We start from the raw sequence: 26,010 nt of genomic DNA on the forward strand, positions 1-26,010 counted from the left end.
GAATATCCTTTCGACTTTGGAAAAATGTTTCTAGAACAACACATGTATGTTCTGTGGTTGTATGATCGTCCGCCACAGATGGATCGACGTTCTTTTTTGTCTAGCTTATTGGCATAAGCTTGAAATGAAAAAATAATGTTGTAATATTAGCTTTATTTATCTGAAAAATTTTCTACGTATATTGTTACTACCAAACTGAAACATGTGATGCTTTCAGTTTTGGGTAATTTGGCCAATCACCCTATGATAATTTTTTCTTTTTTAAAATTAGTCGTGTGCGAAGAACGGGTTTGCTCTCTCAGATCAAAAGTCTTGTGAAATTAACTTTTTGCGATCTTCATGAATTTTTGTATTAATTGTCTCTAATTCATTTGCTATTGTTTGAAGTTGTTTTCATGCGCTGACGTTAACCACATATAATTTTTTCAGCACTTTTTTACTGTGTTCATATCGTTGCAAATTCAAGTAGTCAAAAATAATTAATTCAAATTAGCTGAAAAAATAAAAGTAACATTTACATATTGTTATTGGTGTAAGTTTTCTGTTGCTTTATGTTTAAGACAAATACCAAATCAAACATGTTCACTACTAACCCAGAAATCCACTGATGTACAACGCAACAATTGCCAAACAAAACCAATTCATTTTCATGATCCTATTCAAATCGCCTTTAGACAAGGTTTGATGTCATTGCTACCACCATCACCTGAACAGTTGCACTGAGTGAACTTTGTAAACTCCAAAGGTTTTCTCTTCTTCAAAAAAGGAAATGACGTAAATGCATTATTCTTCTTCTCTAGATTCTAAGACAAAAGTCTTTGTTTGTTAGAATGATGAGCACACACTTATCCTGAGTGTATCGATGAACAGGCACATGGCCAAATTTTCAGTTGTATATAGTAATATATGAATTTGTACTGGTCGACAAGTTGTAAATTTAGCTGTTGATTTTTTCGTTAATGCAAATCCTCCAAAAGTCAAAATTATTTTTACTTAATGCAATGTATGAAACTGAGGAGTAGTAGTAATATCAGAAAATATTCATCTTGCCGTATATCAAAGATGCGTACAGAAAATTCTTATTTTACATCGAAATAAAACATTTCATATGATATTTTCATAAAATCTTTTTCATAAAAAAAATGTGCCTTGTACTTCCCTGAGGAGGTTTAACATGGTCGAGAAAATATGAGAAAAATTGAATGAACAAAACCCTTTTCACGAATGCTTTTCCTGTGCGTATGTACACTAAATATTTCAAGTGGTACTTATCTATAAGCAAAAATTCTCTTTTTGAATTGTTTATCATTCATAAACATCATATTTTCTGTTGATCTTATAACAGAAGATTATTATCGTGTAATTGTGGACTCAACTGCAAACGTTTGTAAAATTTATTCGACGCGATTACGTACATGTCAATATTCACAATTTCTAAAAACAATGCAGTAGCGGTTTGCTGGACAATCTTTGGCCTTTTTAACTGTCATCTATATCAGAACTGCTTTTAAGCCTAAACATGCGTGGTTCAAGAAAATGAAAACTAGCAGAAATCTTTATAAACTTAAATTTTATTTTGTTTGAGTTTAAAAAGAATGTCTTTCCTGTATACAAATCATAAGTGCACTTAAATTCGTGAAAGCAATATGATTAATATATTTGTCGCTCGGACTTTGTTTGCCCAATAACCGGAACATTGCTGAAAACGTCTTTGTTCCCCCTATGAGCAGTAATAATCAACAGACAATTTTTACTAAAATGACATATTTTAATAATCTTTCGTATTATCAACATTAAAATTTTTCAGACCTATAAAAATTAGAAAATTACCTTACTTCTAAGCAAATTTGCTATTGCACCAACATGTACACAAACGTAACTATTTTTAATGAAATAGTTCCACGATTTTATGTTTTGTAGTGTGTTCTGTCACAAACAACAACGAAATGTTTAAACGTAGCTTAAAACCCTAAGACAAGTTTTGTTTCGTGACCATTGATGATAATTGACGATAGTAGCTAACTAGTGTATAGTTCGTACCATATCGTAACACTGTCATCGAAACAATTTGTTTATTTGATATTATTTGCTTGCAGCAAGCAAGAAGCCACGTTCTCTGAGTTGCTTTGCTTAGTTATATATACAATATAAAAAAAAACTTATATTGAAAGTATCAGAAATTTACGTTCTTCTTGTTCATAATAACATCATGTCGAATGAAACATTCTCTTCGGAGTAAATAATGATAACAATTCACAAATGTGAGTATTACGAAGAGAGTCAATGCCTCTGTTAAGTTAAGACTGCCGTTGCGGCGGTATACGATACTGATCCTTGACCTCGTACATTCTCATTGGACGTAAAACACAGTATTTTGAATACATAAAAAAGCATGCTCGTAGGTCTTTTTTTACGTTTTAAGATAAGACCTTTGACAAACCAAAAAATATAGAGTAAAGATCTTAACTGTTGAAATTTGGAAACAGTTAAAGTCAAACTGTTGGTAAAGCTAGAAAAGAAAATAAATATATTTTAGAAAAAGCCTGTTTCAACAATAAACAAAGATGAAGTTTTTAATGGAAATACAAAGACCTTTTTGTGTTGTAAACTAATATTGCATTGAAATTAAACATAGTCCAACAAACTTAATGCTACAGCTTCTTATTCCACCAATAGTATAGATAGTGCACAGTCCCAGAAACAGTGCAGTGGCAATATATTGTTCCAAATGTTATTAATCTTCCAAATTTGTTCAAGCACTAATTTAAAATTCCTGTACAGTTATAACTTTTCGTGGTCATTTCCATACTTAATGACACCATTGAGTGGGCTCCCTTCCAAAATTGAGATGGACGTCTTTATACTCTTTTTATTAATTAACTCAGAAAACTCCATGACTATATATTGTCAGTTGTGTGATCAACGAAAGTCTATGCTTGTAGTTATATTTATATGTACGATATTTATTTGTACGATTTTAATGTTTTCTATAGATCTTGGACAGAATATTTGTAATTTGGAATCTCTGGCTAAATAACAGGAAAGAAAACAAATCACATACTGGAGGGCCCTTGTCACAAGAGCAAGCGTCAGACAAAAAAAATGCGTCATCTCCACGTATATTCTTTTTTATAACCGAATCTGCTCATAAATATCATAAATTTTCATATAGATATACTTCATGCATTGATTGGTAAAATATACCCTTGTGATGCTGCAGTAAGTCCGACTTTTACTAATGTATCGTTGTTTATGTCTTTTTAATTAAGATAATAATGATTTTCTTTGAAATGCATTTGATTGAGCACACTATTAATGTTTGCACTAAAGTATTACGTTCGCCTGAGTTGCTTAGGTGCTTGAGCTTTCTTTAAAAGCGTTTTCCTAATATATCAATGTTAAGACAGGAGGTACAAAAATCAGTAAATTTCAACTTGGCTAGAAAGGCAAATTAGCTTACGTCATGTAGACCCTGTAGCTAGATAGCATAGGCTAAGAAGGCAAATGAGTAAAATGTCATTTCGATTACATTACAACGGCTGGAAATTATATTAGGATCGTCAGAGGGCAGACAAATTTTTACTTCTCGGTGTATTACAAACTACGTTACATCCACCTTTCGACGACTTGAGAAAGTTCAATTATTATTTGGTAAAATCCAAAGTAATGTAATTGTTAATCTTCTACCATCTAGAAGACATGCATGAAGTCGAGGCTCGTGAAGATGGAAATTGTTTCTATCGGCGTATTGCGCTTGCTACTAATGGCAACGATGAATAGTTTTGTGAGAGCAAAGTGTAATGAAATGATAGCCGAGCATCCCTAACTGTCCGAGCATCCCTATATGTTTTCCCTATTTGCGGGTATCTCGCTTAATTGAAGGTGAATAAAATCGAAGTATACAAAGTGCGCCATTTTAACAATTTTTACGGGGTATCTTCGAATCATTGCAATAATCAAAGACAGCACAACTGCGCAATGATCTCCTTTTGCCATTTTCTTTTCAAAAGAAGCATAAAATCTACAGTAAAAACGATTTTATAGCCTTCAAACGAATTAAAAAAGTCTATCGACTATCAATTCAAAGAAACGACTATCAATTCTAAAATTTTTATGTCTGACACATGGCCATAGTGACATGGCGATCCCAAAATGCTTTGCAGTCAGCGCAAGATACTCGAAATGGCAACTTACTCATGGGAGTGTCATCAATCTTTGTCTTTAAATCAGTGCTGCCACTCGTAGGGGAAATGTGCATACACAGAGTGGAAGCACTGATTTAAATACACAACACAATTATATATTTCAAATTTGAATTTTTGCTACTTCCTGCAAAAACAATGTTTTTTGTTGTCTGCAATGACAAAAACAATCTTTGTCTCCTCGAATGTCATGTTTTTAATGAACTTTAGAAAAAGTATTTGTTGTTTTGCATTTCTTGCCAAATAAAAAGAAAGAGCTCTTTGAAAGAGATATTGCAATAAGAACGAGACTGAGTCATAAAAATTCACTAACTCTGCCGGAATAACTTGTACTACGTAATTGCTTTAAAAAACCTATCTCAGGTATCCGAGACAACTCCCTGCTCATAAGCAGGCGCTAATTTCTGGATTTTTCCATAGATTTGTAAGCCAGTGAAACCAATGAAAAATCATGTTTTCTTTGGCATCACAAAAAAAGAGAACTTGCTTTCAGATTTCAAATAATAAAATGTGAATGATAAAACTTACTTCAAATAATACACAAACAACTCTACAAAAACATGTCTGACAAAGCCATGTCCGAATGAAGGGACTAATGTACAAAAACACAGAACAAACATCCAACAGCATTCGTACAAATGCAGCTTTTTAATTTCATGTTATAATATTCAAATATTGGTACATATTGGTGCAAATATTTTCAGTTATTTTCTTACTTATAAGATATTTGTGATGAAACGTACATGCTTAACTTTTATGAATCAGGAGGCGATGATATTTCACAGGTAACAATGACCCACATTTATTGACGCGAAAGAATAGTTGGACAAGTGAAGATTGCACACGATGATCTCGTTGCGCATAAATTTCACTTCCTTTCAAGTATATTATCAATGACTATAATGTTGTATGTCCTATAGTTCTCATCTGAAGATCCAGTAAAGTTTTTTTTTTCATGAGTAAGGACTAAAAAGAGATATTGTAGCTACTAGCAAATGATACCCAGCAATTTCCACAAAAGGAGAAGCTATGGTATTGGTGAGTGTTGACAATTAAGGATTGTGTTGACGTTAGTAACTATAGAAACAATTCTGTTGACAGTTCAATTTGACAAAAGCAAAAATTTTTATTTCACCTGGAAAAGGTGGTGATTTACGATTTACTTCAATTGTTAGTTACTATCAGTGGCAGATTACTAATTACAGGACCTGTAGGCTAAGACAATGTTAAAGGCCTTTAAGCAATACCTATTCCTCCCACTAAGTTCAGTTTTCTTTGCTTTTGTGTTTCCTGTTAGTAACCCCGTAGAGTAAAAAATGGGAAAAGTTCATTTTAAAATTCAAACGAAACTTCAAAAATCATTGACATGGTCAGAGAAATAGGAAAAGCCAATACTTCATGAGTTCTGAGTATTGCGCATTTAAACATTAGATAATAGTACGAAAGCCATTTTTCCTCTGCATTCAATTGCATATAAGGTTTTCAACAACATGAATGGTCTAAATTAAGCACATTTAGCTGGCCTAGCTGGAATACCAAAAACGTTCAATCCTAATTATGTCCAGATTGAACGGGCCTCTCAAAAGCCCTGGCCTCTCAAAAGTGCGGGCTTGTAGGCTTAAGCCTACTTAGCCCACTGGATAGTCCGCCAAATGGTTATTACTTGTAGATGTTTTCTTTCTTGTCAAAATTTTGATAATGTTGCGAGCACAATATGCTTGACATAACAGCATGTTTTCAAATTTGTTTAAATATCAATTACCCATTGAAATGAGAAAAAAGTATGAACTTACTTATAAAGTTGAATTGCATATTCAGCGGTTAATGGCAATGGCAAATTATTTGGTTAGGGTTGTTGACTGCACTAACGGTGGTGGTATAATGAAACGTTTTAATAGTTTAGCCTTTTTTTGTAGATACAGTTTAGTCATTATTGTGAAATCATCAAAATGACCGGATTTTTATAAATAGGAAACCTTCATGTTCGTTTCAATGGTCACAATTATACATGTATGATGCAAACCATATAGTTTAGCAAAGCTGAAAATTTCCAACTCAACATCTGAAATGCAGTTGGATTTTAACGTTAAAGCGGGTGCAGTGCAGATTATAATTAATTTAGTATGCAAACTTTTTTCTTTGTCTGTTAAAAATAGAGCATTTCAAAGCCAAGTTAATTGAGACGTTTAACTTTTAGGCGCTGAATCAATTTACTTTTTGTGCAGGTCATAGATTGCATTTCGGCAAATAATCTTAATGTCCACAATCAGACTAATTAGTGCAGAGTCTGCAGACGCCAACCTTTTCTAATGCAAAATAGCGTTTTTTTGTTCGGCACATATGAGAAGGACGGTGTGTAAGAACTTTGTTTTTCTACATTAAGTATTTAGACTGCTCTGTTGTTCTTAATCATCAAATTCTTGACTTGCAAGTTGCAACCACAGCAACTAATCTCCTGGGATTTACCAAAAAATAACATTCGTCACTCCTGCTAATGTTGCAATATCATTGATACAAAGATGTGCAATATTATCTACGTAGATAATAATATTTTACGCACTTAATTGATAGCTTAGCATAATTATGGCATTGAACTTATCACAATAAGTCAATTTCTAAGGTTTATGATCAAAGTTTTTTACACCTCGTAGTCTCCTTGTTTCTCCTAGATATTTACGAGTGATAATATTTCAAACGAAATGTTTATGCCACCTATTTTTGAATTGTTATTTTGACATGATATTTAACATGATATTTGAACGCTTCACCGGGTAGTGCATATACATTCGTTGAGTAAATTATGACTATAGCCAAAAGGTATTTCTTCTGATGTGATAGAATCGTAAACGCTTGTTTCAAAATCTTGTCACTTCCCAACATTGACTAATAAGATGCATATTTCGCTTATCTAGGCTACAAGCATTTTATGCTGGTTACAACTTGCATCGTTTCAAAGAAATAATTGTGGTCAGATAAAATTAATGAGATGTAATGAACTACGATGTGGATCCTCCTGACTAAAACTTGGTCTTGGTTGGTTTTCATAACGTAAGAAATTACTGAAAAGTCGGCTCATCTTGCTGGGCAATCAGGTCATTGTGTGCAAGTTGATGTTGTACATGTATATATAGTTTAATTAGATTACTGCCTACTGTTAAGGTTGTTTCTTTTATAGCCATCTCAATCATCTTAGCCGTCTGCATTGTGTTTGAGTCGTTTCAGGTTTTTCAGTCGTCCAGATAGAGCGCTGTCCAAACGGTCCGTGTTGTAACAGTTCTAACTGGAAACATCAAACGGTCCGTGTTGTAACAGTTCTAACTGGAAACATCATACAACTAAGACACGACTATTAAATAAAGACATCTCAGCATTCTTATTGGTCAGAAAATCATATTGACTTGCCGCCGTTTTGTTAATCACATGCGTCATAAGAATATAAGATATGAGTTGCACAAAAAGATGAGGTGACCCTACTGTATGTTTCCTATACTGCTATGTTTCCTATACTGCTATGTTTCAAAACTATTAGACTGACCATCAATAGTGGATTACTCAGTAGGCTATGTAGTCTGAAGCCTACTGGCCTGAGCCTTGTTTTTTTGAACAAGAAAAAAGTGCAAGTATTGTATCAGTAAAAATCTTTCCTAAGCAATTCCACAAGCAAATATTTCAAAACTTGCTACTAGATCTCAAGTTATAAAGTTACACAATATAAAATATGTAAGTACATTGTAAATAACATACATTGTAATCTTACTAACTATAAAAATCACAAAAACTTCATGATGATGTAATATCCTACCAGTGATGTCACTTGTAAAATTAAATTATAAATATTGATAAACGTATGACACAAGTAATTTACTTGTTGTTTAAATATGTATTTTGAATAGTATTAAACGTATGAGTATAAATTAATAACATTTGACAGTTGACAACCATGCGATTTATTAACTTGAAAACATGTTTCGACAAAAGTGTAAAAGACAATTAAATAGTCTTGAAAAACAATGTTCTCCCAAACAACAAACTGTTTAAGCTCATCAAAATTTTCATCAAATGGCTACTAAAATCACAAATGTGTTACAAAACGTCTTCAACAACTTTAATTCTTCGATACAACAACTTTGCCACCTCAACATTTCTGTATTTAGAGTTGTACGTTTGTACCCAACTACCCCATCAACAAAAAGAATAACCACTTCCTCCTAAATAAACTCATTTGACACAACATTTTTGAGTTTTATAACTGACATCCACAACAAGAATAACCTCTTTTTTAGAATTAATATTTCCAAAAAAATGCTTGAGTTTTAGAATAGTACAAGCCTCTTCCACAACAAAACCAACAACTTCTGCTTGAGAAAACACTACCTCTAAAACATTTATGACTTTTGGTGTTTTATGTTTAAGCTAAACTGCCCCATCCACAACAAGAATAACCATTTCCATGTAAGAACGTATTGTCTACCACAACATTTTGCATTTTTTGTTTAAACATAAAGAGTTCCAGGACAGCACTTGTATCTGTTGTTGTTGTTGTCAATCTCTTTTATTTAAATGTTTTATTTGTGCTGCAAAGAAGAACTGGTTAATATTGAAAACTAGTGTACTGATTATTATTAAGTTGGTTAATTCAAATTTGTTTAATCATTAAATTTACAACCAGACTGAAACAGCCTTTATGCAAAGACAAAAAGGTCTGATGGTTGCTCCTCTTAAACAATGTAAAGAGCATTAGAAAAATGAAAAAAATTATGAAATTGTTTTCTTTATTTGAGACGAAGATTTAAACCCTAGCCCTAACGCACACCCATCCCCAACCTAATTGTTGATAGTATTGAAGCTCAGGTAAAATCTTTCGTAAGCAAGAACACAAAAAAATATTTCAGAACTTGCTAACAAATCTCAAATTATATGCTTGCACATTACAAAGTATATAAGTATTGTAAATAGCATACATTGTTATCTTACTAACTATTAAAGTCAGAAAGCTCCATGATGTGATTCAATCAGTTCCAGAAATAATGTGTTTTAAATCTTGATAATGTAATATCCTACAAGTCACTGAGTTAGCCAAAATATGATTATAATCATTAGCAAACATATGATGCAAATATTTCACTCGTTTCTTTTTTTAACTTTTGAAACATGTATGTGAACATACAACACATAATTAATATTATGAGAGTTGATGACATTTCGTAGGTGACACATACGTGATTTATTGACGTGAAAGCATTTTTGGATGAAAAACGATGTTCTTTAAAGCGTAAGACAAACTTGCAACTGATATTTCAAATGATTGATACATGCAATGTACTGTAGCTGTCAAAGATTTGGAGGAGTTTTTTGCACTAGAAAAAGTGAAAAGACGTCTTTTAGGAAATATCACTATCTGATCATTTAAATTGTCTTGTTAGCGAATTTTTCAAAAACTCGACGCACCAAATTTTATTTAGAAATTGCTAGATTCAACTGCTGTTCTTCAATGTTAGAATGGTTAACGTCCAGGTTGCTAGTTGACAAAGTATGCCACGATGATTATTGGCCTTTTCCCGTTTTTTTCTGAAGGGACATATCCAAAATATGCAGTTCGTGTAGTTAATGATTTTATCAATCTTTAATTTGAAATATTCTTTAATTTCAGCACTTTTCCTCTTTCTTTTGATGAATTTAATTTCAATCCTCATACCTTTTTTCTTTGAGTTCAACGCTCTTTATTTTTGACAAGAAGAGTTATGAGACATAACATTCGTCAACAACAATTCGCAGTGACTCGTTTTTAGAAAACAGTGTTAATTCCTTTCTGGATCTTTGTTTAAAACTTTTGGTTTATGAAATCACCAAATGTTAAATTTTTACCAACGTACTTTTCAAAATGTTACACATGCCAAAGGACAATAATTCACAATTTTCATCTAAGTTTTCTTCACAAGTTTGAATAATCATACATATTGATATTCAGCATCTCTCTCTTTCTTCAAAATACCCTTTTCTCAAATCTTTACTAATGTCTTTACAGATTTTTCATCATGACCCTTTTAATTACATCTTTCCTCATTGCCATATAATATTGTAAATCGATGATTCAATGTCTATGTTTTAGAACTATTCGTCCTATTTAATGATGTAGTAACTGTCCTACATAAACATTTTAGATCTCTACTTTGTTTTGTTTGTAAGTTAACAAGTTAAAAACCCCAAGAACTGTTTCGTCAAGCATGCTTTCACGTGTTTAGAAATATGCAGAGGTGTCACAAGAAATAACAACAAATCACAAGAAAACTGATATAAGCACAAAAAATGACATACTTAATAAGCCAACGAGAAATTTTTCAAACTCATGAAAATTTGCACCAAACGGCAACTAATATCATTAACTATAAAAAATTACAAAAAAACTAATGAATATACGTTCTTACTTCCAGAACTAGCCCCGTCTTGGACAACTTTGAGATTTGGACACAACAATGTAACCAGGACAACATCGATGAGTCTTCCAGTTGTAACTACGGTAACCACAACAACTTGAGCCGTTGCGTTTGGAAACAATTCGACCACGGCAACATAAAGAAACTTTGTTATTGTACAACCGACTTCCACAACAATAATAGCCACTTCCTCCAAAAAGAACTCTGCCACTACAACATTTATGAGTTCTATATTTGTACAACCTACTTCCACAACAAGAATAACCCCTTCCACCTAAACGAACTTTGCCGCTACAACATTTATGAGTTCTCGTGTTGTACGTTCGCGCTGAAATTCCCCAACCACAACAAGAATAACCACTTCCTCCTAAAAGAACTCTGCCACTACAACATTTATGAGTTCTAAAATTGTACAAACGACTTCCACAACAAGAATAACCACTTCCTCCTGAATATACTTTGCCCCTACAACATCTCTGAGTTCTGGTGTTGTACGTTCGGGCTGAAATACCCCAGACACAACAAGAATAACCACTTCCTCCTAAAAGAACTCTGCCACTACAACATTTATGAGTTCTATAATTGTACAACCGACTTCCACAACAAGAATAACCACTTCCTCCTAAAAGAATTCTGCCACTACAACATTTATGAGTTCTAAAATTGTACAAACGACTTCCACAACAAGAATAACCACTTCCTCCTGAATATACTTTGCCCCTACAACATTTCTGAGTTCTGGTGTTGTACGTTCGGGCTGAAAGTCCCCAGACACAACAAGAATAACCACTTCCTCCTAAAAGAATTCTGCCACTACAACATTTCTGAGTTCTATAATTGTACAAACGACTTCCACAACAAGAATAACCCCTTCCACCTAAACGAACTTTCCCGCTACAACATTTATGAGTTCTCGTGTTGTACGTTCGTGCTGAAATTCCCCAACCACAACAAGAATAACCACTTCCTCCTGAAAGAATTTTGCCACTACAACATTTATGAGTTCTATAATTGTACAAACGACTTCCACAACAGGAATAACCACTTCCTCCTGAATATACTTTGCCCTTACAACATTTCTGAGTTCTGGTGTTGTATGTTCGTGCTGAAATACCCCATACACAACAAGAATAACCACTTCCTCCTAAAAGAATTCTGCCACTACAACATTTATGAGTTCTATAATTGTACAAACGACTTCCACAACAGGAATAACCACTTCCTCCAGAATATACTTTGCCCTTACAACATTTCTGAGTTCTGGTGTTGTATGTTCGTGCTGAAATACCCCATACACAACAAGAATAACCTCTTCCTCCTAAAAGAACTTTGCCACTACAACATTTATGAGTTCTATAATTGTACAACCGACTTCCACAACAAGAATAACCACTTCCTCCAAAAAGAACTTTGCCTCCACAACATTTATGAGTTCTATAATTGTACAAACGACTTCCACAACAAGAATAACCACTTCCACCTGAATATACTTTGCCGCTACAACATTTCTGAGTTCTGGTGTTGTACGTTCGTGCTGAAATACCCCAGACACAACAAGAATAGCCACTTCCTCCTAAAAGAATTCTGCCACTACAACATTTATGAGTTCTATAATTGTACAAACGACTTCCACAACAAGAATAACCACTTCCTCCTGAATATACTTTGCCCCTACAACATTTCTGAGTTCTGGTGTTGTACGTTCGGGCTGAAATACCCCAGACACAACAAGAATAACCACTTCCTCCTAAAAGAACTTTGCCTCCACAACATTTATGAGTTCTATAATTGTACAACCGACTTCCACAACAAGAATAACCACTTCCACCTGAATATACTTTGCCCCTACAACATTTCTGAGTTCTGGTGTTGTACGTTCGTGCTGAAATACCCCAGACACAACAAGAGTAACCACTTCCTCCTAAAAGAACTCTGCCACTACAACATTTATGAGTTCTAAAATTGTACAACCGACTTCCACAACAAGAATAACCACTTCCTCCTAAAAGAACTTTGCCTCCACAACATTTATGAGTTCTATAATTGTACAACCGACTTCCACAACAAGAATAACCACTTCCACCTGAATATACTTTGCCCCTACAACATTTCTGAGTTCTGGTGTTGTACGTTCGTGCTGAAATACCCCAGACACAACAAGAATAACCACTCCCTCCTAAACGAATTCTGCCACTACAACATTTATAAGTTCTATAATTGTACAAACGACTTCCACAACAAGAATAACCACTTCCTCCTGAATATACTTTGCCCCTACAACATTTATGTGTTCTGGTGTTGTACGTTCGTGCTGAAATACCCCAGACACAGCAAGAATAACCTCTTCCTCCTAAAATAATTCTGCCACTACAACATTTATGAGTTCTAAAATTGTACAACCGACTTCCACAACAAGAATAACCACTTCCTCCTAAAAGAATTCTGCCATTACAACATTTATAGGTTCTATAATTGTACAATCGACTTCCACAACAAGAATAACCACTTCCTCCTGAATATACTTTGCCCCTACAACATTTATGTGTTCTGGTGTTGTACGTTCGTGCTGAAATACCCCAGACACAACAAGAATAACCACTTCCTCCTAAAAGAACTTTGCCTCCACAACATTTATGAGTTCTATAATTGTACAAACGACTTCCACAACAAGAATAACCACTTCCACCTGAATATACTTTGCCCCTACAACATTTCTGAGTTCTGGTGTTGTACGTTCGTGCTGAAATACCCCAGACACAACAAGAATAACCACTTCCTCCTAAAAGAACTCTGCCACTACAACATTTATGAGTTCTATAATTGTACAATCGACTTCCACAACAAGAATAACCACTTCCTCCTGAATATACTTTGCCCCTACAACATTTCTGAGTTCTGGTGTTGTACGTTCGGGCTGAAATACCCCAGACACAACAAGAATAACCACTTCCTCCTAAAAGAACTTTTCCTCCACAACATTTATGAGTTCTATAATTGTACAACCGACTTCCACAACAAGAATAACCACTTCCACCTGAATATACTTTGCCCCTACAACATTTCTGAGTTCTGGTGTTGTACGTTCGTGCTGAAAGACCCCATACACAACACGAATAACCACTTCCTCCTAAAAGAACTCTGCCACTACAACATTTATGAGTTCTAAAATTGTACAACCGACTTCCACAACAAGAATAACCACTTCCTCCTGAATATACTTTGCCCCTACAACATTTCTGAGTTCTGGTGTTGTACGTTCGTGCTGAAAAACCCCATACACAACAAGAATAACCACTTCCTCCTGCAAGAACTCTGCCACTACAACATTTATGAGTTCTAAAATTGTACAACCGACTTCCACAACAAGAATAACCACTTCCACCTAAACGAACTTTGCCGCTACAACATTTATGAGTTTTATATTTGTACAAACGACTTCCACAACAAGAATAACCACTTCCTCCTGAATATACTTTGCCCCTACAACATTTCTGAGTTCTGGTGTTGTACGTTCGGGCTGAAATACCCCAGACACAACAAGAATAACCACTTCCTCCTAAAAGAACTTTGCCCCCACAACATTTATGAGTTCTATAATTGTACAAACGACTTCCACAACAAGAATAACCACTTCCACCTGAATATACTTTGCCCCTACAACATTTCTGAGTTCTGGTGTTGTACGTTCGTGCTGAAAGACCCCATACACAACAAGAATAACCACTTCCTCCTAAAAGAACTCTGCCACTACAACATTTATGAGTTCTAAAATTGTACAACCGACTTCCACAACAAGAATAACCACTTCCACCTAAACGAACTTTGCCGCTACAACATTTATGAGTTTTATAATTGTACAAACGACTTCCACAACAAGAATAACCACTTCCTCCTGAATATACTTTGCCCCTACAACATTTCTGAGTTCTGGTGTTGTACGCTCGGGCTGAAATACCCCAGACACAACAAGAATAACCACTTCCTCCTAAAAGAACTTTGCCTCCACAACATTTATGAGTTCTATAATTGTACAATCGACTTCCACAACAAGAATAACCACTTCCACGTCTATATACTTTGCCGCTACAACATTTCTGAGTTCTGGTGTTGTACGTTCGTGCTGAAATACCCCGTCCACAACAAGAATAACCACTTTCTCCGAAAAGAATTCTACTGCTACAACATTTATGAGTTCTATAATTGTACAACCGACTTCCACAACAAGAATAACCACTTCCTCCTAATAGAACTTTGCCTCCACAACATTTATGAGTTCTATAATTGTATGTTCTTGCTGAAATACCCCATCCACAACAAGAATAACCACTTCCTCCTAAAAGAATTCTGCCGCTACAACATTTATGAGTTCTATAATTGTACAATCGACTTCCACAACAAGAATAACCAGTTCCTCCTAATAGAACTTTGCCTCCACAACATTTGTGAGTTGTATAATTGTACAACCGACTTCCACAACATGAATAACCTCTTCCTCCCAAAAGAATTCTGCCGCTACAACATTTATGAGTTGTATAATTGTACAACCGGCTTCCACAACAAGAATAACCACTTCCTCCTAAAAGAACTTTGCCTCCACAACATTTGTGAGTTCTATAATTGAACAATCGACTTCCACAACAAGAATATCCACTTCCTCCTAAAAGAATTCTGCCACTACAACATTTATGAGTTCTATAATTGTACAACCGGCTTCCACAACAAGAATGACCACTTCCTCCTAAAAGAACTTTGCCTCCACAACATTTGTGAGTTCTATAATTGAACAATCGACTTCCACAACAAGAATAACCACTTCCTCCTAAAAGAATTCTTCCACTACAACATTTATGAGTTCTATAATTGTACAACCGGCTTCCACAACAAGAATAACCACTTCCTCCTAAAAGAACTTTGCCTCCACAACATTTATGAGTTCTATAATTGTACAACCGACTTCCACAACAAGAATAACCACTTCCTCCTAAAAGAACTTTGCCTCCACAACATTTATGAGTTCTATAATTGTACAACCGACTTCCACAACAAGAATAACCACTTCCTCCTAAAAGAACTTTGCCTCCACAACATTTATGAGTTGTATAATTGTACAAACGACTTCCACAACAAGAATAACCACTTCCACCTGAATATACTTTGCCGCTACAACATTTCTGAGTTCTGGTGTTGTATGTTCGTGGTGAAAAACCCCATCCACAACACGAATAACCACTCCCTCCTAAAAGAATTCTGCCACTACAGCATTTGTGAGTTGTATAATTGTACAACCGACTTCCACAACAAGAATAACCACTTCCTCCTAAAAGAACTTTGCCTCCACAACATTTATGAGTTCTATAATTGTATGTTCGTGCTGAAATACCCCATCCACAACAAGAATAACCACTTCCTCCTAAAAGAATTCTGCCACTACAGCATTTGTGAGTTGTATAATTGTACAACCGACTTCCACAACATGAATAACCTCTTCCTCCTAAAAGAATTCTGCCGCTACAACATTTATGAGTTCTATAATTGTACAACCGACTTCCACAACATGAATAACCTCTTCCTCCTAAAAGAATTCTGCCGCTACAGCATTTGTGAGTAGTATAATTGTACAACTGACTTCCACAACAAGAATAGCCACTTCCTCCTAAAAGAACTTTGCCTCCACAACATTTATGAGTTCTATATTTGTACAACTGACTTCCACAACAAGAATAGCCACTTCCTCCTGAAAGAACTTTGCCTCCACAACATTTATGAGTTCTATAATTGAACAATCGTCTTCCACAACAAGAATAACCACTTCCTCCTAAAAGAACTCTTCCTCCACAACATTTATAAGTTCTATAATTGTACAACCGACTTCCACAACAAGAATAGCCACTTCCTCCCAATAGAACTTTGCCTCCACAACATTTATGAGTTCTATAATTGTATGTTCGTGCTGAAATACCCCATCCACAACAAGAATAACCACTTCCTCCTAAAAGAATTCTGCCACTACAGCATTTGTGAGTTGTATAATTGTACAACTGACTTCCACAACAAGAATAACCTCTTCCTCCTAAAAGAACTCTGCCCCACAACATTTATGAGTTCTATAATTGTACAACCGACTTCCACAACAAGAATAGCCACTTCCTCCTAAAAGAACTTTGCCTCCACAACATTTATGAGTTCTATAATTGTACAACCGACTTCCACAACAAGAATAGCCACTTCCTCCCAATAGAACTTTGCCTCCACAACATTTATGAGTTCTATAATTGTATGTTCGTGCTGAAATACCCCATCCACAACAAGAATAACCACTTCCTCCTAAAAGAATTCTGCCACTACAGCATTTGTGAGTTGTATAATTGTACAACCGACTTCCACAACATGAATAACCTCTTCCTCCTAAAAGAATTCTGCCGCTACAACATTTATGAGTTCTATAATTGTACAACCGACTTCTACAACATGAATAACCTCTTCCTCCTAAAAGAATTTTGCCGCTACAGCATTTGTGAGTTGTATAATTGTACAACTGACTTCCACAACAAGAATAGCCACTTCCTCCTAAAAGAACTCTGCCCCACAACATTTATGAGTTCTATAATTGTACAACCGACTTCCACAACAAGAATAGCCACTTCCTCCTAAAAGAACTTTGCCTCCACAACATTTATGAGTTCTATAATTGTACAACTGACTTCCACAACAAGAATAGCCACTACCTCCTGAAAGAACTTTGCCTCCACAACATTTATGAGTTCTATAATTGAACAATCGTCTTCCACAACAAGAATAACCACTTCCTCCTAAACGAATTCTGCCTCCACAACATTTATGAGTTCTATAATTGTACAACCGACTTCCACAACAAGAATAGCCACTTCCTCCCAATAGAACTTTGCCTCCACAACATTTATGAGTTCTATAATTGTATGTTCTTGCTGAAATACCCCATCCACAACAAGAATAACCTCTTCCTCCTAAAAGAACTTTGCGTCCACAACATGTATGTGTTGTATAATTGTACAACTGAGTTCCACAACAAGAATAACCTCTTCCTCCTAAAAGAATTCTGCCGCTACAGCATTTTTGAGTTGTATAATTGTACAACTGACTTCTACAACAAAAATAATCTCTTCCTCCTAAAAGAATCCTGCCACTACAACATTTATGAGTTCTATAATTGTACAAGCGACTTCCACAACAAGAATAACCTCTTCCTCCTAAAAGAATTCTGCCACTACAGCATTTATGAGTTCTATAATTGTACAAACGACTTCCACAACAAGAATAACCACTTCCTCCTAGAAGAACTTTGCCTCTACAACATTTGTGAGTTCTATAATTGTACGTTCGTGCTAAACTTCCCCATCCACAACAAGAATAGCCACTCCTTCTTAGAACAAGTTTATGACCACAGCAGTAGGAATTTTTTCTTTTGACCAAAGCAGTTCCATTACAACATGTGTGAGTTCCATAATTGTAAATACAGCTTCCACAACAGGAATATCCTTTTGACTTTGGAAAAATTTCTCCAGAACAACATATGTAACTGCTATAGTTGTATGATCGTCCACCACAAATAGATCGACGGTCTCTTTCCTTTAGCTCTTTGGTATACGCTTGACATAAAAAAGTTTAATCATAGGATTTTTATTTTAAAAGAATTTGTGTCTCTGGTTTTGCTTCCAGCTATTTAATTCAACTTTTAAAATTTCAATTTTGATCATAATTCAGCCACTTTTTACAAGAACTTTTAGTTTTATCGTGATTGTGAAAATTATTTATATAATAAGTATGATGTAGAAAAGATTATTGGTAGTATTCTGTTTGTCCATCTGTCATCAGCAGTAAACATCGTCAGTTTCGCCACTTTTGAAAATTGCGGCTTGCCTCACTTGTAACTATAGAATTTTTGCGAAGTCAGATGCTTAGCAAGTTAGGGTCTAAGTCTTCAGTAAGTCCCGGGCTCAGTTGTGAAATTTTACAAATATTTTTAAAAATCAAAATTGAAATCTAAATATTTCTAAGACCTACATAAATTTTGCGAATGTAATAGTTCTCTACTGTATAAGTTTAGCAAATCATCTCCAAATATTATCAAGTTTTACTGATATGTTATTGACTTTTTGGTCATTTGAAATATCATGCCAATCAAGAGTTTTTTTTATTTGTAATGCTGCAGCTAGCCTTCGTAGTTTTGAAGGAGGGTGGGGTCATAATTTTGTTACATATTCCTTCTAAGTATAAGTTTATTTCTGAAATAAAATAATGAGAAAGTTATAGTTATATAAAACTGATAACGGAATTCATGAATATTGATCTTTGTACATAACATATTTCAATATAACAATTAATATCAATGTTATCAATGTGCATTGCAAGCAACTTATTTTCTTTGCACGCAGACAAAAAGGTCCATTCGCACACTCTGTGCTTCAACAGGCATCTTAGTAATACAGTAGCTAATTGTATATTTGTGTGGTTCGTAGATGAGCTTTTGCGAGACTTGCTTATCTTGGAAAACATACACGAACAATGAAAATAAACGTTCGAAAAAGTAACGAACTATTCTAAATGAGAACCATTTTGTAAGAAAACTTCTATACACATTTATAAATTTTCAAGAGACATGCGTTATAAAGTTCATTCGCAATGAAAGAATCTTTTTCACCCCTATATTAAGAGGTTCGAACGTTTAGATGTACAAGGTTTTACTGCTTCAAATTTATACAATTTTCATGAAAATTTGCGAGAAATCTTTCAGGCGCTTTACAGACATTTGTGTGAAACTAAACTATTTTTTTTCTGAAATTAGGATGGACAGCTGTGTTTTCAGTATAAAGTTAATTTGCTTGATCACTTTTCTAGAATTACCACCTACTGTCACATCAAGTGGTAGGATTGTTAAAAGCCATATAACACAAAACATCAGATGGCAGGGTTCCTGAGTATTACACGAATCATTACTTGGAGATAAAGTGAGAGCTAAAATGTAGAACTTTGTATTGCAGTCGGAAATATATATTCACAGTACATAAAAAAACTTCAAATCAAAGATATCCAGCTTACCTATCAATCCACTGACGTAAAACACACAGATTACCACAAAAAACCAATTCATCTTTAGTCCACGTTCATCAAAATTAATGAAGACTTCATTTATTGTACAATTTTTTCTTAAAGAAAATCTGAATAAAGTGTTACTGCTGGAACTTTCACCTTTCTACTGAATTATCCTGATCAATACAGAATGTTTTATTTTCTTTAAGAAAAAGGAAATGACGTAAATACTTTGTTTTATTATTGATTATTACTCAAGGAAACTGCATTGATGCATAGCAAATTGGTCAATTATAGAAAAAAAGAGAGACTTTATTGCAGTTTCTTTCATATGTTTTTTTTATCAAGTTGTCTCTAACATTGTTATGATAATTTATAACTAAGCCATAAAAGCGAGTACTAAATACATACCTCCATTTAAATATTATGTTTTTAAAATTTGTTTTAAGAGATGCTGTTTTGTGATGATTCCAGTAACTTTTAAGTTGACTACAGTTGCTATAATCAAACCTGATGTTACACTCTACTAATCGTCTCGTATTTGCTCATAAAACTATTGTTGAAACAATGGGATTATAATTCTTTTGCAGTTAGACACAAACGAATTAAGCGAGATATTACGTTCATCATACTGCATACACAAACAACGAGAGGGAAAATGAGCAAACTTTTAGTGTCTAATTCTTAGGATTGCAACCTATATCGCTAACAAAACTGCTACTACAAGATTTCAATTTCAATGGCTTGGGGGAACTAGAAAGCCATGGGTGTCAGATTGTCTACCTATCCAAAATTCTTGGAGTGTGGGTGTGCTTTATTGGCTAGACACCTACAAACGCTTGATTAGCTTGAACTTTTATCATGAATTAATGCCAACTTTGATGTTATAAAGTTTTAAATTAATGAAGAGAATCTTCCTTTTGACATAATGAAGTAAAATAAAACCGGATTAAAAATAACTAACAGTTTCATCATTAGTATTCGTTTCGTGGGTTATCACATCGTGAGCATAAAACACCTACAACTTATAAAGCTTTAAAGACCTTACTGGATTAATTGACAGACATCCACAAAATCCTTATAATAACGGGGGAATATATAGAAATGAAATTTAACATGTTGAAAATGTCCAAAATTTACTCTTGCTAACTTTTTGATTTATATCAACACATGAAGTCTGTCTGTAAACAACATTGCCATCCTCTTTCCTGTCTCTCGAGAAGTGAATAACAATCTCTAAAATAGATATGACCATGCATTACAAAGAGTCTTAATGCTATAGTTTAATTTAACTTTATAAAACATAACATTTTCATTGTTTTAGATCTCACTTTGAATATAAATCGTAAGTCAGGGACTAAAATCAGTTTGCGTTCTTTATTGTAAAGGAAATAAGAAAAATAGTTTAACAATTATGTCTTGGGTGTAGATAAAATTATTTATGTAGTTCAGTATTTAAAAAATTGAAAGGTCCTCAATAAGTATAAAGACTACAGAACTCTTTATAAATTTTTATATTGCTGGATTTACATGTCATTAGACACCTTTCTTTAACTTGTTTATAAACTGTCTAGCAACACTTTATATTCTTTGACTTAAATGAAAGAATAGTTTTCCAGCTTCCAGGATATAGTATTTAAATACAAGTGATAAAATCAATTGTCATAATCTAAACACAGTGATAAGCTGCCCAACAGTAATACAACCACATCTTAGCTCGCCATTGAGAGCTTAGCTGGTTTTATAGGCGTTAACAAAAAATTTTTATATAATAACCAGAAGAATTTGAGCAATTTCATTGGTCGAGTAAGTATAAAACTATGAAAAGTATACTATATGCAACGTAGTTTTCTTTGATCTTTGTGGTAATAACATATCACAATTATTATGGATATCAGGCTACGTCAATGTTGATTAGCAACTGTAGTCATAATTATCAATAAAAACCCAGATTAATTCTTTCAAAAATGTTAAACATATAGACCCGTATATTTGTTGACTCCTTCGCGAATTCTCGATATTTGCATGAATAAAAAGTAAAGCATTTGCATAATAAAAGCATTTTATCGATCCTGTAAACAAGTGTCTCTCTTCCTTTTTGGTATTTTTATGGTGAGAATTTGTAAAAATATGTGAGTGTATGAAAAGGAGCTAGAGACCTTTAAGAATTGGCCAGTTGTTAAAATATCAGTGATCTACAAAATTAGATTTTTGATGTCAGTTTGAATTGCTTGACAAATATTCAAATATGTTCAAGTATTCAACGCACGAGGTACTCAATAAAATAGACTTCAACAATATTTAGTAGCTTTTCATTATCAGGATGAACTAAATTGCTTTCTAAATTCCTCAATAACCAATGAGTGCTCTTTAAAAGTACATTTTGCGTTTGATGAGCTCTTCAAAGTTATTTTCTTCTTGTATTTAGAAACAATGCTCATTTTGGTGTAATCAATGGCGTAGCCTACGGGTGTGTGTGTGTGTCATACCTCCCAGCATCACGAAAGTGGTCGGTTAGACGAAACGTTGGTAACAGCACGTAGCTTCGCCACGTCGGTAAAACCGACAGGTTAATGGTATTGGAAATCTGTTAATTTACCAACTGATATCGAAATTGCTTTTGAAAAACTGGTAAACCGATTCTCGATAACAGTTATTGCTGTCTAATAGTTAGCGTTGTTTCATTCCCTCCAATAAGTTTTTCACGTAAAGTTGAGGAGAATGCATGAGTTCTCAATCACAAAATACGTTCATCAACATCCTTGGGCACGAAACACGTAAAAGCCTTTTAAAACAAATATGTTCTTCGAATGTATACGCTGTAATGGCCAATACAACGCCTGATGTCAGCCACCTTGATCAAATTTCTTTAAAAGTTCACCACGTTGATGAAAAGTTGCGGATAAATGAGCGACTTTTGAAAATTTCTGAAATTAATGATAAAACAGGAGCGGGTTTTACTGCCGAAGTCATCAGAATGTTGCAACATTTACAGATTTTAACTGCAGGTGTACGATTTCAGTGCTACCATATGACTGCTTCGATGTCAGGTGCTTATAACGGAGCTCAAGCTAAGTCCAGTGAGCGTCTAGGGCGGACAATTCCTTATATTACGTATCTTGGTCATAAAACGAATCTTTGCATTGAACATTCTTGTAAAGCATAATTGACGATAGAGGAATTTTTTACTATATTGCAATCCACCCACTAATCCAATTAGACGCTCTAAACGTCTCCAAGCTAAAAGCACGTGTAAATAAACATTCTCATTCTGATGAAGGCTCGAAGCAACGAGTCGAAAGCTCAGTAAAAATCATTTAAAATCCGGAGAAACTTTTATCTTTTATGTATTAAATGCCTGGATTACGAATTTTCAAACTTATTGCAAGAATTGTATACTTTTTTAACAAAAAGCACCAGTCACTTTAGCAAGTTTAAAGACAATATTGATGCATTACAGGAAGGACTCGTCAGGAAAAATCTCTCCAAAACTCGATGGATTCATTGGCAGAGTAGAGTCTATCAGAGCGGTTTGGGTCAGCTATGAAATTTTAATCGACACATTTGACGTCGTTGACGAGGTGAAAGATAATGAAGAAAGTGATCGTATATAAGTGTTTCAACTTCACATATCATTTCCTATATGAAATCAAATGTGAAATTTTTGTAAGGGAAGTCCTTAGAGTTTTATCTAAACATGTTGTTTATGAAAAGCATAATATACAAAACGAAAATCGTTGTTCTTGAAGTTCAAGAAGTTAATCAACATATCCTTGCCCGTTTAGATGTTATGGGCCAAACACGAGATGCATTGATTCGTATTCGTAGAGAAGATCTTGCATGGATGGTATTGTCACAGCAGCTGTCGACAAGTGCCAGTCATTTGGTATTGATCCCGAGTACGAATTTTGAAAGAAGCATCGATTGTGAAGAACACAAGGACGCATTGATGAGAACGAGGACAATACTAATTTAACTTCATTCAGCCAACATTTCGGACAAGAAATGTTTAAAATGGTAAACCACTTCGTTTTGGATATGGATGACATTAATAGTTATTTCTCAAGTATCGTTTTTCCTGTAACCGTAATAACCGCTTTCACAGAAGATTGGACTTATAGCGTTGCTGAAAATGTGTAAGCAACATTTTTACTTGACCTGAATGATTCCGATGCGTTATTAGCAGAGCTCGAAATGATGGGTAACGACACAGAAAAAAGTGGTGCTGAGAAGTATAGAGATGCTTGCTAAAGCTTACAAGTTAGCAATAACTTTCCCGTATCCGTTGCAAGCAACGAATGTTCTTTCAGCAAGTTAAGGCTAGTAAAGACTTATCTGAGGTCGACAATAAAAGAAGATCGTCTAGACGACTTAATGATTTTAGCTAATGAAAACGACATTTTGGATTGTCTTCACCTAGATAAAATTGCTAATGCTTAGTCCATTATTAATACAAGGAAAAGCAAAATTTAAAAAGATAAAGCATGCCCTGTTAATGATCGTTCTTGCATTTAGCAGTTTTGGGTTTTTAATGTTCATCAAATAGACTTACATAGCTGAAATAGTTTAGTCGTAGGGTTGTAGCATTCATTATGTCGATATACTCTAGTCCGTTTGTACAATTATTTTGATATTTACCAGCATAAGATTGCAAAACTGGATATATATATATGTACCATATAGTGGTTAAAATTTGCTTTTTCCATTCCCATCCCCCAGTTAAGAGTGTCAAGCTACGCCCCCCGGGTGTAATGTTTATAAATTCATTGATTAAGTTGTTGATAAATTTTGTATTGTTTTGATTTTGTATCGTTTTGGTTTTCTAGTTTTTGATTTCACAGAGAATACAGGTGCCGTTTTGCAATCTTCGTCTTAAAATATACTTTTATTATATGGCAAGCTTCACCATCACTTCCGGCAAAATGGCGCGCTTTGATTGGCTTACAAACATTTTTGCCGGTCCATTATTTTCCACGGTCCAAAAAGACTAAAACGCGCAATTTTACAGTCAGATGTAAACAAACTTCGAAATGCAAACAGCAAAACGCAAAATAAACGAAACAAGAAACCATTTACAAATGTGATTCGAAGGAAAAACACTTAAAAAACCATCCAGACGATACAATTTGAAACGTTTTATTTTTTATGGACGAAAACTAGTAAAGTGAAAGCCAACCGGTAAAAAATAGCAAGGACAAGAAAGAAAGCAAGCTTCGTTTCAGGTCAAATAATGCCTTATAATAAACCTTTTAATAACCTCGCTTTCTCGGTCTTTACTGAGAAATATCGGACCTCTGTCTTTTTGTACAAACCTCGTACTACGGGCTCGGTCTGTACAAAAAAACTTCGGTCCGATATTTATCCGTAAAGACCTCGCGCTCGTTTATTAAGGGCTTACTATGATTAAGGTTTACGAGGATTCTTCAAAAATAAAAGGAAATAGAAAAGCTATAAAAATGGCAATAATTTGTTTTCATCATCAGTATTGTCTCATTGATCCTATCAAAAAACCCATTCATATTTGGTAGATAATTGGTGCAAACTTTTTATAAATTTTCAAAAAACTTCCTTTAGGCTCTAGGGTTTATTTTTCACACAAACTCCCTGTTTATCCCAATGGTTTATCATACCCGCATTCACTCGTGTCAATGCACAGACCAAAATTTCATTCTGCAGGGAAATTTCCCTGCAAGTGGAAGCCCAGCTCGCGTGCGCATGTGCGCATTGTGACAAATTATACAATTTGTGATGTCACAATCATTCATCAATTAAAACTTTCGAGAGCGAACATTGCACTAAAAGGTTATGAAGAAAAAGTCTGAAAACTTGAACGAAAAGTTCAACGAAGTCTTACGAAAAAGATAAAATAATATTTTATTTTTGAAACATTATAAATTGTTTTTATAAATATTGAACAAATGGGCAATAAAATCTCATTTGGACGTTTCGTCATTTATTGTGGATTCCCAAAACACAGAAGACGAACAAAGCAAAAAGAGGAAGAAAAGCGAAGAAAAAAAGAAGAGCAACAACAGTATGAAATATGGCTTCGAGCTGAAATTTTTAAGGCAAACCATCCAGAATATTGCGTCAAGGCTGGTATACCACAATCCACTCTGCTTCACCGTGACCGTTTACCCGAAATCCATTTAAAAAATAAGAAGAAACATAGATTATTTGACGTAAGATAATTGTGAACTTTTAACTGAAAGTAAAATTCATAAAATTAAATAAGAAAACATTCTGTCACGATTTGATGTTTTTTATAGATATTGGGAGGGCTGCAAGGGCATGTTACCAATGACTTC

General features: G+C 34.4%; 2 protein-coding genes and 1 long non-coding RNA gene across 45 annotated transcripts in view; 1 reads left to right on the forward strand and 2 right to left on the reverse strand.

Annotated features, from left to right (window-relative positions):
- The window catches only part of LOC124436812, a 23,353-nt gene extending 20,061 nt beyond the window's left edge, over positions 1 to 3,292 (forward strand). For both annotated transcript variants that reach the window (XR_006945498.1, XR_006945500.1), the window contains one exon: positions 2,994 to 3,292. This is a non-coding gene — a long non-coding RNA (uncharacterized LOC124436812). The remainder of the gene's footprint in view (positions 1 to 2,993) is intronic.
- The window catches only part of LOC124436507, a 22,432-nt gene extending 5,121 nt beyond the window's left edge, over positions 1 to 17,311 (reverse strand). For 16 of the 42 annotated variants that reach the window (XM_046986663.1, XM_046986611.1, XM_046986481.1 and 13 more), the window contains exons 1-6: positions 16,952 to 17,311; positions 14,520 to 16,697; positions 13,059 to 14,438; positions 12,549 to 12,710; positions 11,169 to 12,455; positions 11,030 to 11,075 (exon numbers count right to left, since the gene is read on the reverse strand). In XM_046986663.1, coding sequence (XP_046842619.1) covers positions 11,030 to 11,075; positions 11,169 to 12,455; positions 12,549 to 12,710; positions 13,059 to 14,438; positions 14,520 to 16,697; positions 16,952 to 17,228 — 5,330 coding nt within the window. In that variant the 5' untranslated portion in view covers positions 17,229 to 17,311. Of the gene's footprint in view, positions 1 to 10,994; positions 12,456 to 12,548; positions 12,711 to 13,058; positions 14,439 to 14,519; positions 16,698 to 16,951 lie in introns of all 42 variants that reach the window. The other 26 variants (XM_046986699.1, XM_046986670.1, XM_046986635.1 and 23 more) reach the window with 25 other exon arrangements.
- On the reverse strand, positions 17,229 to 19,864 carry LOC124447091 (galaxin-like). Its single transcript, XM_046998024.1, has 3 exons — positions 19,712 to 19,864; positions 17,294 to 18,261; positions 17,229 to 17,237 (listed from the first exon to the last, which is right to left on the reverse strand). Exons 1-3 carry the CDS (start codon positions 19,761 to 19,763, stop codon positions 17,229 to 17,231), a joined length of 1,029 nt encoding a protein of 342 aa, XP_046853980.1. The 5' UTR covers positions 19,764 to 19,864.
- Positions 19,865 to 26,010: the final 6,146 nt, after the last annotated feature.

The sequence above is a fragment of the Xenia sp. Carnegie-2017 genome, unplaced genomic scaffold (genome assembly GCF_021976095.1).
Source record: "Xenia sp. Carnegie-2017 unplaced genomic scaffold, XeniaSp_v1 HiC_scaffold_1, whole genome shotgun sequence".
Classification (NCBI taxonomy): Eukaryota; Metazoa; Cnidaria; class Anthozoa; order Malacalcyonacea; family Xeniidae; genus Xenia; species Xenia sp. Carnegie-2017.

What these genes read in the sequence shown, in the direction of transcription:
- LOC124447091 (XM_046998024.1), bottom strand. Translation starts at nt 19,763, where the DNA reads ATGAATTGGTTTTTTGTGGTAATCTGTGTGTTTTACGTCAGTGGATTG. An exon ending in TTACGTCAGTGGATTGATAG is followed by an intron (nt 18,262 to 19,711) that starts GTAAGCTGGATA and finishes TTTTATGTCAAG; the next exon opens with CGTATACCAAAGAGCTAAAG.